The sequence below is a fragment of the Pseudonaja textilis genome, chromosome 2, assembly GCF_049901715.1.
Source record: "Pseudonaja textilis isolate UNSWEBS1 chromosome 2, rPseTex1.2, whole genome shotgun sequence".
In the NCBI taxonomy this organism is placed as follows: Eukaryota; Metazoa; Chordata; class Lepidosauria; order Squamata; family Elapidae; genus Pseudonaja; species Pseudonaja textilis.
The window spans coordinates 181,981,487-181,998,316 of NC_141991.1; the positions used below are offsets into that span (position 1 = coordinate 181,981,487).

The 16,830-nt window shown below is 39.5% G+C and overlaps 1 protein-coding gene and 1 long non-coding RNA gene across 3 annotated transcripts in view; one reads left to right on the forward strand and one right to left on the reverse strand.

Moving 5' to 3' along the window:
• Window positions 1-5,322, reverse strand: part of LOC113448047 (uncharacterized) — a 20,801-nt gene extending 15,479 nt beyond the window's left edge. The window contains exons 1-2 of one of the 2 annotated variants that reach the window (XR_015742144.1): window positions 4,754-5,322; window positions 3,660-3,840 (exon numbers count right to left, since the gene is read on the reverse strand). This is a non-coding gene — a long non-coding RNA (uncharacterized LOC113448047). The remainder of the gene's footprint in view (window positions 1-3,659; window positions 3,841-4,753) is intronic. The other variant, XR_003375691.2, reaches the window with a different exon arrangement.
• A 39-nt stretch (window positions 5,323-5,361) lies between these two features.
• LOC113448044 (uncharacterized) lies at window positions 5,362-16,435 on the forward strand. Its single transcript, XM_087926556.1, has 3 exons — window positions 5,362-6,116; window positions 14,994-15,143; window positions 16,150-16,435. Exons 1-3 carry the CDS (start codon window positions 5,943-5,945, stop codon window positions 16,258-16,260), a joined length of 435 nt encoding a protein of 144 aa, XP_087782682.1. The 5' UTR covers window positions 5,362-5,942; the 3' UTR covers window positions 16,261-16,435.
• Window positions 16,436-16,830: the final 395 nt, after the last annotated feature.

Here is a 16,830-nt window from a genome sequence, read left to right on the forward strand (position 1 = left end):
AAATGAGTTATAGTAATTAACTTTGGACCAGTGGACCTTGTGAGAATATATTAATTAAATATCGAAGCTGGAAAGGAGAAAAAGAATGATTGTAACCCTTTAGGCATAATGGCACAGAAATTACAAATTTGTCTAGCTCAAATTAATGTTGTTATTTTAAAACCCACTAGATATCCTCAGCCAGTTTAAAACAACAACAAGCAAACCTCATGGTTTAGTTGTAACTAAGCAATTATGTGTCTTTTGAGAATAGATGTGCTACATCAGTTAAAATGCCCCACTAAACCTAAAATGAATTCATATTCCTGCATACTGTTGACGTTCAACCAGTTTCTGCTAGATTAGCCAACCTCACAAGTTTTGGAAAAGATAAAATGAAGAAAACATATATCAATAATTTTCATATGTCAAAATGTGTTCATATTTGTTTGCTTTGTTTGTTTGGAGTATTTATACTGCTTTTCCTCTTAAAAAGACCCCAAGATGGCTAACAAAATAATAACTGAATTATCTCCATGCTGTACCATGTAGTTAAAACCAGGTTTTAAAAAAAATAGTAGAAAATAGAGAGAACAAAAGGATGTACAATATATTTCAGATTTGTATGAAGTCTGAGCTCCCTTATTTCAAAGGGGAAACAGATATTTCAATCATCTTTTTCTGTTTTAGTTAAAACAGAACTGCTTTAAACACAACAACTTCCAAAATAATATTTAAAAAATCTTCCCAAAGGAAACAGGAGTTTTCAGCTTTTCAATGGTTCAAATACAAAATGTTATGCATATCCTTACAATTATCTAAATATTAGTATTTAAGGGAGATTAAAACAATATAATTTTAATATGATAAATATAAAAGGTTTCAACACAATAATCTTTACAACTAAAATGTTTTTTTTTTATAATCTGTTGATTCTACATATGTGACAGGGCCACATTTTCCAAAATTCCCATTTATGATGGCCACTGATCTTTCTGGCTGGAGAGCAAGTACCATATTCCCAAACACATTAGGAAGACAACAAATTAAGAAAGACTGGATAAAAACAAAGTGTATTCAAATACCATTAGGAGAAAACCTATACTTTGCTTATCTTTTTTGTCCTTTATCAGAGAAGGCTCTGATAGCATTATATATTTTTTTTATATTTACCTTTCAATTATATTAAATTAACTGGATATTCTGTACTGAATCTACAACTACCTGCAAGTATGTTATATTTTATTATCATGATACTATTTCAGTCCTTTAAGTGTATAACTCTAAGTATAGAAAGTGATATATTTAAAAGATAGAAAAAACAATGGTAGCCATCCTCTTTCAGCCATCTCCGACTAGCCCTGCTAAATCAACAAAATCCGAATATTTCAGCCACTCAATATTCAAATAGCAAATCTACAGAAACAATACAGTATATTATATTTTTTTAGACAACTCTGAACAGCAACATTTTCTACTTCCATTTTATTACCATAAAAGTTTAATTATCAGCAAATTATTGGGAAATTAGAAGTAAATAAATATCTTTTTCTGATCAGGAAGAAGTTTAAATAGGTATTAGGAATAAATGCTTACATTAAAAATAAGAACAATCTATTTACTATTAGAAATAATACAAACATTTCAGCCTGCTTGCTTATCAGATGTTCTGAGCAAATAAAAGGAATATTTATAGGAGAAAGCACAATAAAGTCAGTTTCAAGCTACTTAAAGAGTTAAAATATTCTATCAAATATCATGAATTTTTAATGCACAAAACTGAAAGTGATATACATTTACATAACAAATGTCTCTACATTTTAGAAGTTCTAATCTAGATAGAAATATTTGTTACAGCTAACTATATATTTATAATTACACATACCAGTTTACATTTATATATTGTTACAACTATATATTATTACAATTATTATCTATTATTACAATATACATTATATATCCCTTTATAGTCCTTTCTCTTACAGAAAAAAAATTACATGGAAATAAATACAAGAAATGCCACGTAGTCTTGCCTTTCTGATAGCAAGGACCAACATTTCATGAATAAGCTAAACCCCATAAGATCAATACAAATAATAAAAATGTACCCAAGATCCATTTGAGACTTATTCTCACTGTTTTTTACTGTTAATAAATGGTAATAATGTATATTCGAGACATAATCTGGAAATAATTCATAAGAGCCACCCCACCCATAAATTATAGATGCATGAATTTTACATCTTTTAAAAGAAGCCACCACTTTTCTCAGTTTCTGCATTAGCCATTCTATTTTTTTTTCCCCAGGCTTACACACAGAAGACTTTTAAAAAAGAAGTTTCTTTTTTAAATGTGCTCTCACATGTTAGTTATGTCAAGCACCTGCTTTGAATAACATTCAAAACATGCCAACAATTACTATACTGTCTACATATAAGTAGTTCCCAAAGATAGATTTTTTAAACAATGCGGGAGGCAAGAGAAGCAAGTTAAATATTATTTCAGCTTTATGTCATCTTCCTACCTAAGGAATGATGATAGAATGAATATTTTCTGTAATCTGAGTAATCTGATTTGCTGCCAGGTATAATTAAAATAAATGAGAATTTTGCCTTTCATTATAACAAAATAAATGCACACACATTAATGTGTATATGACCTATCTGTTGTATCTTTTTTGTTGTTGTTATAAAAGCAAAGTAATTAGATAAGGACAAATTAAAATAAAAGTAGGAGTAAACTGAATCAGACAGGATACAGTGCTGTACAAAGAGACGGAGAGCCAGGCTGAGGCCTACACTCACATTAGCACTAAGATGGCTGAATGAACTGTAATGTCTTAATGCAATGTCATCACTTCCTTATATGAAGTTCAAACCCACCCATGCCAAGTCTCATGTTTGGTTTTTCTCTTCCTCAGACACCCCCCCACACACACACACATTTTAATTAAAGAAGTTTTAGACCTTCTTTAATGTGTACAAATATTAATCACTAAAAATCTTCAGAAACTTGTCCTGAATGGATATAATAAAAGATTCACATTTGGAGCATGTACACAGGCTCTCTCTCTCTCTTGCACCCACACACTTTTAAATATTTTGAGAGCAAGGCTATCTTCTTTATTGATTTAGTTACAGGTTTTATGATCATCCTGAGAGGTGCACAGCAAAGAAAAACACAGATTCCCCCCCCCCAATAATTTCAGATAAAAATCAGAACACAGTCACAGGCAAACATGCTATGGGGCTGAAGGTTAGTTAAAATAAAACAATATTTCTAAATGCAAAGAGACTTGGGGCCAGCAATTGTTCTGGAAGTTAAGTATTCCAAAGAGATGAATATTTTAACTATTCCAGAGAGAGGATTTTCAAGAATATAAATATCCATACATAACAAGATTCTCAGATAGCCTTTCACAGGTGATCCGATTATACGGACAGAATTAAGCTTAGTAAAACACTCCCTCTCTCAAGTAGCTAATGCCATGCCACATAAGCTTTTATAGGGGGGAAAAAACCTCCAGCAATTTGATAGGACCAAAAAAACAACTGACAACCACTGCAATAATGTAAGAATATATGTAATTCTTCAGTACCCATTTGTTCTAGCTAACAGCCTGGCTACCATGTTACACCAATTTTTCTTAGTTTCCGAGTTGTCTTCAAAGGCAAACTCACCTAAAGGGGTTTGTTGAGTCTTGTGGTAGTATAACCGCTTATTATTTCCATTGACTTACTGTAGAAAACGCTCACAAGTCAACATTTTCGGCATTTTCTAAAGCTTAACTTCACATGTAGTAGCAATACTTCAAACTTGGTAGTGATTTCCCCCCTCCTCCCTGGAAATATATTTTTATTTCTGAAAAAGAAAATGGGAATGTGGTGGAAATAAAGCAATATTGAACAAAAACAAAATTTGGGGGAGCAGGAAGAACTTTAAAACCACTTAAAATGTAACTTACAGACAAATAAAGGCAAGATAGTAGGCTCAAAAGAGGGAGAATTTCTGAAGATAAAATGGGAAGAAGGGTTTGGGAATATGGTGACCTGGAAAAGAGAGAAAAAACTATTTTGGACAGTAAGGTGTAACATATGTTCCTCCTAGAGAGGGTATTTACAGATAAATTATTTTTAAAAGAGAGGTGAAGTTATGTTGTAATCGTCTGGATTATCACTGAGAAATTCATATTCTCCATCATTACTCTAGAAATAATGTGTTTTCACAGAAATCAGTCAATGTGTGGTTTGGTTAAGGGCAATTATTAGTGTAATAGTTTTGTTATTGTTTTACTGAGTCACAGATACATAAAAGACTCCGCCCTCCAATAAAAAAGGTAACTTAATACACGGTGAGATCATCTTACAGTTTATTGCCCCACCTCTGAAGGACACACTCAAGCCGGGTAAAAGAAATCTGAAAATCAGATTTTGCTGGTTTTGAAAGCAAAACGTTCAGAAGAGATCGGACTCTTTCTCGTGTGCTAGAGCTTCACGCTCTTCTACTGTAAATGCCGGAACGGCGCAGATACGGAAATGTCAGTAAACCAGAAAGTATACACGCTGTTTTTGTCTTTCTTTCTCTCCGTTTGCAAATTTTTGCAGTTTGCAAAATTCACCGCAGTTAACGGGGAACATTTAAAACTCGGTTGGCACGAAGGGACGATTCGCTCCTTTGTTCATTGAAGACTAAGCACCAGCGTTTTTCTTCCCTCCCCAATAACGGACGAGAGGCCTGGAGATCCTGTTTTGGGCGACGATTAATGGAGACTTACCTCGTCACATCGCAGATGAAGGGTCCTTCAAGGAGGCAAGGAAAGCAGACGTCCAGCTGGAGGGCAAATAAATCCACCCTGCAGCTCAGCTGACTTGGCCGATCTCCAATCCAAAAGGTCTCCAAAAGATTCCCAGCGAACCGCTCTCCCGCCACACTGTCAACCCGAGCAGGCATCGCGTCCTCTTGCATCAACGTTTCCCCCCCACGCACACCCTTCAAGTTTTCTTTTTGAAAGGCTGAACTTTTGCTTTCTCTTTTTCCTTCGGCGGGAGGGAGATCATTAGATGGTCATTTATCCAAAACCGGAGACCCTGAAAAGTGGGGGGGAGGGGAAGACTTCGTTTTTGCTGCTTTTGTTCCAAGCGCCGGCTCGGGAAAAGAAAACGGAAACGGCCGCTTGCGAATTTAAAAATAAATAAATAAAAGCCGATCGTCCAAAAACTTGCAATTGCTGCTAACTTTTGTCTGGCGCGCGCGGACCGCTATTGCTTAGATATAGTTCCGCCTCTCCCGCGCCATTGGACCATTGAAAGGAAGTGAGCGAGGCGAAGAGATCGGGTGCAAATGGTTCTGCAGCTGATTCAAACGAGCGTTTCTGCCCCGGTTCATCCCCCCCCCCCCACTCTTCCCAATACACACACCTCCCTTCGCTAAAGGGGCAGTACGCGGGGTGAGGGTGGAGAACAAAGAGAGTGAGCCGAAAGCGTGCAAAGCGTCGCTTGATCGGTCGCCCGGGATAGAGAGAGAGACCGAGAGATTCGTCCCTCCTCCTCCTCCAGTTAGAGAAGGGTGAGAGGGCTGGCAAGGGAGAGGCGGGCCTTGCCTCCGCATCCCGGAGCTCGGCAACGCTCCCTCCTCCTTTATTTTTCAGCGCTCTCTCTCTCTTCTTTTTTTCTTTTAAAATATCTTTTTAATTGCAAGGAGGAGGAGGAAAGCATAAAAAGCAAAGCCGACTCCGCTCTGCGACTCGCGGCTTCGAGGATCTTTTGGGGGCCGGTGCCTAAAACTTGTCACTGCGAGATTCCGGAGCAGCTTCGAGAACGGGTCCCTCCGCCCCTTCCCTCATCCCCTGATCCGGGTGACGTGACGAGCACCTGCCGGGCATAAAAGCAGACCTCCGCCACGCGTTCTCGCCAGACGCCCCTCCACCCCACCCGGCCAAGACCTCGTGTGGATGCCAGCCAGGCATGAGCGGCCGCGTCAAGTGTCGCGTCCGAGGTGTGCGAGGCGAAAGGTTGCCTCGGTTCCTGCAGCGTTGCCTGCTGAAAGTGATCGGGAAGGTGGTGAGGACCAGACCCCTGCCTCACACTCTGGTGCTAGTGGTGAAGAACCGGCGGAGCCCGTCCTCCCGCCCTCTACAGGTAAAGAAATGGGGCTAAGTTTTCCTCTTGCTCCTGCCGTCGCCTGCTTGCCTCCCTGGGATGCCGAGGGAATGCCAATTTCCCAATTCCTCTTCTATTTCTTTCCCTTTTTTCAAAAGGAATACGTTCTCCCTCTTTCCCTTTAAGAGGTTTCGTTTTTGGGGGGCGGCGCAATTTCCCGCCCTCCATTTTATGTATGCATATATAAACATAATGCATATCTCATACATGCATATACATACATACATATATACATACATAGTCACTCACTCTGTTACCGACTGGGTTTCAGAAGTTTGTTTTTTAAAAAAATCCTTATTCTAATAGGTTTTTTTCCCCCAAGGGAAATGACCAAGTTCTGAAATACACATACAAACACATACTCTACACAGATCTGGTAATTAAAAAAAAAAACTATGGATTTTAGGTAAATCCCCCACGCTGGGTTTTGCACATTATTGTGAAAAAACCACAGCCATAGTATCAACATGAATTTACTAATTTAGAGATAGTGGGGGGGGCGGTGCAACAAAAGGGTCCGAAACAAGATCACAAACACTTTCTGTGCAATCTCTCGCCATGTGCCTTTTAGAGGCCTCCTGGTTGCTGTTCCTAAGATGAGTAGGCCTTTCCATATGAAAGCAAACTGACCTCACTCTCTCTTTGTTGTTATCACACAATTAAGCTCGGTTATCAATTGATAATAGTTCTAGGATCGTCTCCTTATCTTAAAGCAACTTTATTTTTGCAAGGATGCAAAATAAAGAGTGCCAATTATGCAGATGTAAAAGAAGCTCAAAACTTTCACTAGGAAGTCCATGCTTGTAAGAATAGACATCCATTCTGAATTCCCTCCCTCCACCATACGCCATTTTCAATGGGCCAGGAAAAAAAACTTGCAACATCAGTCTCCTGCTTTTTTCTTTCTCTGTGCCAACTTCTTTTTCGCTTTCCTACATTATTAAATCCGTACCTTCTACTTCCAGCAAATTATATTGCCTTTTGAACTTTCATTTTGCAGTTAGTATTTCTCAGACTTTTTTTTTAAAGAAAACCCCTGATACTGTATATATCCAAATATAATTTATATGATTTTTAAATAGATGTTTATATGTTTGGGCAATGGTTATTTTAAATAATTTGATAAAATCACCTCTGGCCTTTGAGTTCTCCTGTTTAATCTGGCCTGTTATGAAATCCAGTGGCAGGTAGATTTTTATTTTGCAAAGACAATCTGGGAAATTGTCTTTACAAGATAGAATCAATAGAATAAAATAAAGCAGATTGGAAAATATAAATAGAAGAACTAATGAAATCCTAGGAGAGAATCCCACTATGTTGGTAGTGTTTGGGGAAATAATTCACCATTCAACAATTGGTATTTACTCTAGTTCTTTGCCCTTAACATGATAGTTGCTGTCATTCTTATGATTTACTGAAAATTTATCTGGCACTTTATAGGCCCCAGAGAAGCTTAAAACATGACCTAAACATTAAAAAATATTTTGTTTTGCATTGGGACATTCTGATACATACTTAAATCTCCCTTTGAAATAAAATTTAATTCTGTCTGGAGACCTCTTTTCTATTTTTCTTTATTTTTTCTAAGAAAATGATCACTAAACTGAAACAACAGGAAGCAGGACCTTCCCAAAGAAGGAACGAAGATACGTTGAAGAGACATGTCTAAACATTTCGGAGTACTTTCAGTCTAGTGCAGCTATTTGTATCAAATGCATGGTTTGAAAAAAATTATTATGTAACAGCACAGTTCTGTATAGGTTTACTCAGAACTAAGATTGGTAGGATTTAGTGGACTTTTTTTTAACCCTTAAAGGTGCCAAAGACTGCAGGCCCAAGAATACTGCACCAGTTCTTCAGCCAAATATCCCACCATGAGTAAATTTTTGTCAACATACATTAAAAATGTATTATGGCTCCTCCCTGGACAGCCTCACTTAGAAGTAAATTCCAGAATTTAATAAGACTTGTTTTCAACTAATTCTTGCCCACAGCTGCAGTTTTTATACTCTTACTTGAGAGTAAAGGCCAGTTAATATCATTAAATTCTTATTAAGTAAACAAGAAAGGTAGCTCTGTTAAGCTTTGAAGTACAATGGACATTTTTCTTAATTTTGCAACATAACATTGTAATCCTATGTTTGTTCCAGGTGCAAATTTCCTTAATTTGAATGGAGCATACTCTGAAATAAGTGGGTAGAAAATCAGAACTGAGTTCTACTTTTTTGAAGTACAATCCTCATATTTTGGGGAATATGTAATATTCTGATATGGTATTTCATTTTAACTGAAAATATTTTCTTCCTACTAATCTTGGGCGAACCTTAGATAACTGTCTTACAGATGATCACAGACTTTTATTATTGTTTCATATCCTTTACCTAGTCCTTTTTTTTCTTTCTTTAAATAAAACAAACTTGAGTAAGCAAAAAAAAAAAGCTTCCCTCATATATTTACGTACTCAAGAGTCAGATTTTCTGATGGCCTCATGAAGTTTTGATTTCTTTATGGTCTCCATTATTAAGACATGGTCCAAAAAGAAAGTGTGCCCAAGTGCCTCTGAGAATATGAACATGTCATTGATTCTTTGATATTCCAATCAGCATTTCAATCTTCTAAAGGCTCATTGATTTCATTTACACAGCACTTTTAACCAGATCTGGTAAGAGCCTGGCAGATGTATTTATAAAATATACTAAATTTAGTTAGTGTTAACTTTGATTTGGGGGTTGCATGTTTGTGTGTGTGTGTGTGTGTTTTGGGACACCTGGGGACATGTTTATATATCTGCCTGCCAATAATACATACACACACCTGGCACTGTGGACATTGGGTTAAGGCGTCAGTCTAGAAGCCAGGAGACTCAAGTTCTAGTCTTAGAAAGCCAGCTGGATAACTGGACCAGTCACTCTCTCACACCTCATCCTAATTCAGAGGGTTATTAGTGTGGGGACAATAGGAGAAAGGAGCATTGTATGTATTTTTTTCCACCTTGAGTTATTTATAAAATAAAGGTGGCATATAAATAAATACTTCAGTAACCAAGCTGAGGACATCAATCGAAATAAACCATTGGGACACAAAAAGTATATCAGTTCCTCCTCTTTCAATGCACTTTTAGTGATAATATAGACCTGTGCTTCTCCGCCATCAAAATGAATGCAGGTGCTCTTGCACCTAAAACCTTCCTGGGGAAGAGGTAAGCAGATCATTAAGGGAAGGGAAGGAAGGGAGAGCAGAGATGCCAATGGACCTCTATATTTCATCTTCAGCTCAAATATAAATATCGGTATGGTCTTAGGGGGGAAGCCCTGAAGCCCCTCTTTGGATAGCTGTGTGTTATGGGGGGAAATAATCACCATTTTCTTGTGAAGAATAATTTCCTGTCAAAGAATAACAAAATTGGCACCTTCAATTTATTTATTCATCAATCACATTTAGGAACTAATCTTTCATCACAGACTATGCTCAGTTGCCCATCCACCTTGCTGAATTTCCTCAATTGTGGCATGACAAAAAGCTTCATTAATCCAACTGGATCCATGCCTGCTGTTTGTCTCCTGCTCCTGGAGAATCATTTCAGGTGCCTTTGGCAATGGGAGATGTCAGCCCCATGGCCCAACCTGCATGCAGAGAGGGACCACAGACTGTTGTGAATGGGTTTTTTTAAACAAGAAAGCCGTAGATCCACCATTGAACACTTACTTGAGGCGTAAAGAAACCTGGGCTCAATTCTTTTCCACATAGGACTGAAAAGATCAAGAGCCCCAGAGGAACCCCCCTGGCACGCTGGTAAAATCCAGGCAGACATACAGTGCAATCCAGCCAGCTAATTCACCATCTGTCATAATTCATTTAACCCTGATTTCTTGTGTGTATGCAGAACCAGTATTTACTGGACTACACAAACCAATATTTGAATTGGTAGCTGAGTCAGCCAACTCAAGACTTTTGGGGGGGGGGGGCGGGGGGGGGCGTGCTTTCACGTCAACCTTGATGGCTGCCTGGAAAAAAAAAATCCATGCAAGGTGTATTTGCCATTACTTCTTCCTAGGGCTGAGAGAAACTGACTGGCCCAAGGTCACCTAGTAGACTTGTACCTAAGACCAGATTAGGACTCACAGACTCCTAGTTTCTAGCCTGGTGCCCTAACTACTACACCTAAGTGGCTGTCAAAGTATGAAAGAATATGAATCAGTGGCTGAGTTAAGACTTAGCAGGTCCATTTTCAATAAGGGGCAATCCTGCTCCACAAGTTAAAATGCAGCCTACTGAAGCAATTCCCCCATTGTCATCCTTTGTCATTCTGTGGGTGTCCACACTCCAGATGGCTTTTTCTTGAATTTTGGTTTGTGCCCTTCCACGCACTGGTGGATGTTTACTTCTAAGCTCCTTCCATTATCCTGGGATGGGCAATACATCACTGACTTTGGGAGTTCAAAACTCCTCCAAGTGAATTCGACGACAGTACTTGCTTTCTCTTTTTTTCTCGCTTTCTTTTTCTCGCTTTCTCTCTCTCTCTTTATGTCTGTCTCTTTCTTTGTCTCTCTTTCTGCCTCTGTATTTCTGTCTCTTTTTTTTCTTTCCAACATGGCTGCTGCTCATCTTTCCCTGCTGAGGAACTTCTTGCACGTTTGATTATTTGTTTGCAAAAGCTGATGAACCAGTTACTCGCCCAGTTCTCGGCTACTTCGGAAAAGGAAGTGGCGATCCTCATTCCATTTTCAGAAAAATGAAGCGTAGACTCTGAAGAGCACGCACGCCGTATGAAAGAAAAGGGAAGTTAGGCAAGTTTATCCGTTGAAAGCCAAGGCTGCTGCTTTCAGAAAGGTCATAATAGGACGCTGTTTTTCGCCTTTAAGAACCACAATATTCTTGGGTGGTTTTTTAAAAAAACAAAATAAAATGAAGAGGGGGACAGCTAAGAAAGTCATGGAATACATTTAGGAGAATAAATGGGGCCAAGAGGAAAAGGGGATTTTCCCGAAAATGGGGCTTTATTCTTGTAGGGCATAATTCGATTCAAGTAATGGCTTGTCTTCATTTCTATGTGATTATGAGCAGTGGAGTTTTTCCTTCTCTCTCGGGATCGCCCCCGCTGCCTCCTTGCACGGATCGATGGTCGCCTTGATTCTTCGGTGGGTGGTCAGGACAGCCCACCCTACATAACCCTTCATAACCTTTGCAGCCTTCATTTTACCTGGCACCCCCCAGAAGTGTTGGAACTCCAATACCCACCTCAGCCCCAAGCAGCTTTCGTGGGGGTTTGCAGTTAGTCGTTCAGACGGCTTTCCCCTGCTTTCCCGACGCATCGGAAATCCTACGGTGGCGGTAAAAGGGTAGGCGCATTCGGATCCTTGAGCGTCTGAACGCCCCTTGACAGAATAGAATAGAATAGAATAGAATAGAATAGAATAGAATAACAAGAGTTGGAAGGGACCTTGGAGGTCTTCAAGTCCAACCCCTTACGGCGATCGGTTCTTCGAGGTTTCCTTTCCATTAATATACATGAAGGTGGCCTGGGTGTTAAATTCGGAACAAAAGAAGTCCTCGGCCTTCTCCGTCGTAGAGTTGGAGCCGATGGGGCGGAGAGGCTGCTGCGCCCGTCCTTCCGGGTGAAGCGGCCTAGGATGAGGCCGGTTCGGCTTTGCCAAGCGCCGCCGGAGTCTCCTCGCTTTTCCCCGCGCAGCCTTCAAGCAACCTCGAAGAGGGAGGCGGGGGGGAAGATATTGTACCAAGGGCAGAAAAACCTGGAGAGCGTCTTTTCGAAGCCCTTGAGCTCGAACCCGAAGAAGGTCAACTCGCTTTCTGCTGCTGGGCCGGGAAGGCCTGTCCCGCGTTGTCCCGACCTTAGGGTTTCCCTCCCTCTTGTCTCCTGCCTCGCAGGCTGAAACGAATATAATTGTTGTTAAGAAAGGCCTTTGAGAGCCCCTTCGTCTACTCCTTTACTCGTAGGAGCTCCAAGTAAAGGAGTAGGCGAAGGGTCCCTCACAGGCCTTTCCTTTCCAGAATTGCCCTGTGCAATATGTACACATGTATCCAGCTTTATTGGCTAGTAATAAGTTAGAATCAATAATCAGGGATGGCTGTACTATCAGCCAGATGTGTAGATTTGGATGGATGGATTTGGTATTTTTATCCACCTCTTGAGTCTTTTCCAAGGACCTGGGATAAGTCAGGGCTACCTTAAAGCATGGGCCTGATGGGCACTGGCTCATGGGCCCCACGAGCATAGCAGCCCCCTACGAATCTGTATGTTAACCGTTCAGTGCACCTTGTGTCATATAAATATACATATATTATGGAAATATATGTTTAGTTTTATCCACCATTTGCATTTTTATTCCTGTGAGTAGTTGCCAGTACACTGCTTTGCCCAGGGCCCATAATGCTGTTAAGACAGCCCTGGGATAAGCAGCTGTTTGGAGCTGTTAAAGATGATCACAGGATGTGTGACCTGTTCCAAGTAAAGCTGCTTTTCTGCCTTGTGGTTATTTGTCAGTGCTGATAGCTTTCAAATGCTACTCCAGTTGTTTTGAGATTGCACCCAAAACACTTGCTACTATTGGTACCATCTTTGTTTTCTTTTGATACGTTCTATTTCTGTTTTTGAATTTTGTTATCTTCTCCAGTTCTTTCTCTTCTCTTCTGCTGTCTCCTGTCATGTCCACTATCCAGACTTTTTCTCTGTCTTAACCAAGGATTGCAATTATCGGAGGTCTCAGATGGTTGTTTGTTTGAATTCTAATGTCCCAGAGCATCCATATTTTCTATTACTTTGCCTACTTTTATGGTCCAACCAGTTCTTATTTGTGGGCAACTGGTACTTCTTGCAAATATTGCAGTGTACTATTGTTGCTGTTTTGTCATCACATTGTTTCTGACACAGCTAGGCAGTTGCTCTCTGTTGCTGTCTTTTCAGTTCTGGATTTATGAGCATCTCTTATTAAGGCTGGATCTTGTGCAACCAGAATTAGCTCCTCTGTCTATTACTTAAACTTTCCAGCTCCTAATCATTGCCATGACTTGTTGATACATGCTTCACTTGTTTGTTTGTTTTTATTTCATGTGCTGCCCCTGTAATAAAATGCTTTTTTCAAAAGACAACTGGACTGTTTGTTCTTGATAAAGAAGAAAATATTTCCCTTCTCATCCAAGAAACTTCAGCAGTTCTGATGATGGGGGATGAATGGATAAGTACTGACAGTTGAGACAGGATGTTGGGGGTGGGGGATGGAAGGATAGACTCTAATAGGATGGTGGTATCAGAATGACTCCTGGACCCTGCAACCTTCATAAATACAGGAAAGTTGCGAAGCTTCCACATTTGATCACATGACCACAGGGATGCTGCAATGGTCGTGAATGTGAAAAATGGTCATAGGTCACTTTTTTAGTGGCACTGTAATTTTGAACAATCACTGAGTGTCTATAAGTCGAGCACTACCTGTAATTGAACCCAGAATTATGATCATAAGTCATAGTTGTCATTTAGTGGGTCACCATGTGACCAGGCCTGATTTTGTTACCTTATTTCTGGCAGTCATTAAATGTGTCAGTTTTCCCCAATGGCGATTTTGCTGGAAAGAAAGTAAGTGCTAGAAACTGGCCAAAAATAAATAATGTTATATGTATGTATGTATGTATGTATGTATGTATGTTTCAAAGTCATGTAAGGTGGGATTCTTTGCAAGCAGCTGTATGTGGTTGCCAATCACTCAAAATGCAACCATATGGCCACAGGAAATGTATGATGCAGCCATTGGAACTTCAAATTGGATCATGAGCAGCCCTGAGGATCTAGTGTAACTTCAATGATTACTAAGTAAGAACCATTAACTGTAACTGAAGCCATGCTACATATTAGTTGATTTGTTTCTTGCAATAAGCTGCTATTTATATTTGATATTACAGTACTGGCTTCTTTTAATATTTGTGCTAGCTATTTCTTCAGAACAAGTTTCTATGCATGCAGTCTTATTTTTTAGTCTTTGTGCTATGCTAGGTGCTCAGTTATTCTTTGTTTCAATTCCTCTTGTTTTTTAGTTAGAAGGCTTTATTTTTTCTGAGAAGGCAGAGTAGAGGTGCCTGGTTTGAGAGTAAAAATGATTCAGTAGCTATGTTGGGTTTCCTTTACTGCTGATTCCCCCTAGTTTGCCTTTACCAGGCCTGTCAAACTGTTGGCCTGAATGAATCATGTGTAGGCCATGCCCACCTGAGCTCCGCAAAGGCAAAAAAAGTTGTGATACATCATAATATGTCGTGTGATGCAATCGAGTTTGACACCCGCGCTCTACAGTCTGAGTTACTTTTGGTAAGGCTTTGGTTTATTTGTAGACCTTTGCAGTTCTTCCAGTTCTGCTTCTGTGAATACTTTGCTTCGTATTATAAATTGTCATTGGTATGCTATCCTCTCTTATCTTTTTACTCAGAATTTTGTTCTTTCTAGAACTGGTACATTTTTTGCAGTATCCTTTATCCCAGGACTTGATTTGTCATAGCAAATCATTATCCCACCCCCGCCCAAACGCAGTCTTTGTGTATTTGGAATGGGAAAGCAATTTTCTTCTGGTAGTTCTGCAGTTGCTGACCTCATTTGCTCAGCCCAACAGTCCTCAGTTCCATAGCCTAATTGTCACCAGATGTCCAGAACTCCAACATCTGATGTGATGCTTCTAGACCTGGCAATGACTGATCTAATATGGGTTTCCATCAATTACATCTCACCTTGAATGTGGTTATGGGACTTCCATGCTCTGAGGTTGCAATTGGACAAGCCTCATAAAAAAAAAACTAATCTCTTTATTCTCATCATTATCACCACTATCTTCATCAATATAATTCTACTTTTTCTAGGATGCTGAAGAGGTCATGCAAATGTCTTCACTTGATAAATACCCACTGGAACCCACAGTCAGAAGGGCATTTCAACTGCAGGCTCCTTGCAGCTCCTCAGAACAGCCTCCTGGCTTCCAGCAGATTGGCCTGGCCATGTTTGATAAAGTGGTAAGCCTTGCTATATATTTACTCATGGACCTCTGCAGAGTAACAAGAGGGAAGAGAATATCTAGTTTCACATGTGAAAAGGATTGCTTTGCAAGCCACCATGGTGGTTTAAAACAACGGGCTTTGCCAAACCCCAACAGAGCAGTTTTTTGGTTTGGTGAAATGTGTGAATTCAGTTGAGGTTGGATTGGCCTGACCAACAGCCTTTATTAAAGTGGAGACACAGCAGAAAGTTAGCCAACTATGTACAGGTTGTCCTTGACTAACAAGCATTCATTTAGTGACCAAAGTTACTGAATGAAAGTCATTTTACTTATCTTGGAAGGCTGAGTCAACCTTGAGCCTGGGAGACTTGAACTACCAAACTGCTGGCAGTCAGTAGTCAGCAGAATTAGCCTGCAATGCTTCATTCTAACCACTGGGCCACCACGGCTAATAATAGATTCAGTGGCTTTTCCTTTAAGGAGGCAAGCATTGGATTGGTGTTTAAGACACACACCCATTCCCTTCTTTCTAAGTTCCTAAGGGTATCCCCCATGTGCCCCTAGTCATATTGAACTGCAAAACCTATCGTTCCCATAAGAGATGGTCAGAGTTGCAGTATGAGACACCAGTGTAACTCCTAACTTAATTTGAAAGTTATGCAATTTGTTTGTTTGTTTGTTTGTTTGTTTAACATATATGCTGCCCATCTCACTGTTGCAGTTTCCCCATAAGAGGGCCAGAGATTCTGGATCTCTGGCATTAAAAAGTCCCAGTATTTCTGTAACTCTAATTAATGAAAACCAGTATGGTTAAGATGCTGGGCTAGGAACAGGGAGATCCAAGTTCTAATTGTCCTTTAGCATTGAAGTTGGCTGGATAGCTGTCTGTTAACCTTAGTCTGGGAAGTCAGAAAATATTTATTCACCAACTTACCCTGAACCATTGAAGTAGGTTGTGGTCCGTAGTGTTCAAACACCCTGCAATTAATTTTTTCAGGCTAATTCCATTCTGTTTCAATCAGTCGTTAGGAGCCTGCCTGGGAAGTGAGGATGCTTTGATCTCATTGAGACAAAACTGCCAACCAGATACACAAGATGCAGAGGACTCAGCTTTCTTGAATAAACACAATTGATGGAATGAACACAACACTTTAAAGCCAAACAAAACAATCATGTTATGGCTTAGCATGTGCAAACTACCTAGACCAAAAGGTCAATTCAGAAGCATACAAAAGCCAATATTGTTTTGCATCTGTACTTAGGTTTGCACAATAAAATAATTAAAAATTAAAAAAGTACTTAGTAAAATATTTCCGTATTAATGAGTGCTAATTACTAGTAAAGTTGCTAGTATTATTAAAATGTTCTTGGAAACTGCACTAGTTCATTCCAAAACGAGAGTCTTGAATCTAAGAGACTGACCCATTTATGACTGTGAGTATACAGTTCTATGGATTGCAGTCTATTTCATCATACTGTATGTGTGTTCTGAGAAAAAAATTGCTCTTCACCATTAAGACAGAGCTCTGAAGAAAACTTTTTAAGAGCTGGAGTTGTGACAAAGTCATGTTATAATCACAAAGACTGACTTGAAAGTCTGTCTCACCATTGGGTTCATTCCACATGCTGTGACTTTGTGGGTAAGTTGAACGTTGTTATTTTAGTTTGTGAACTATGGCTGATAGTTTCACATGTTGTATAAA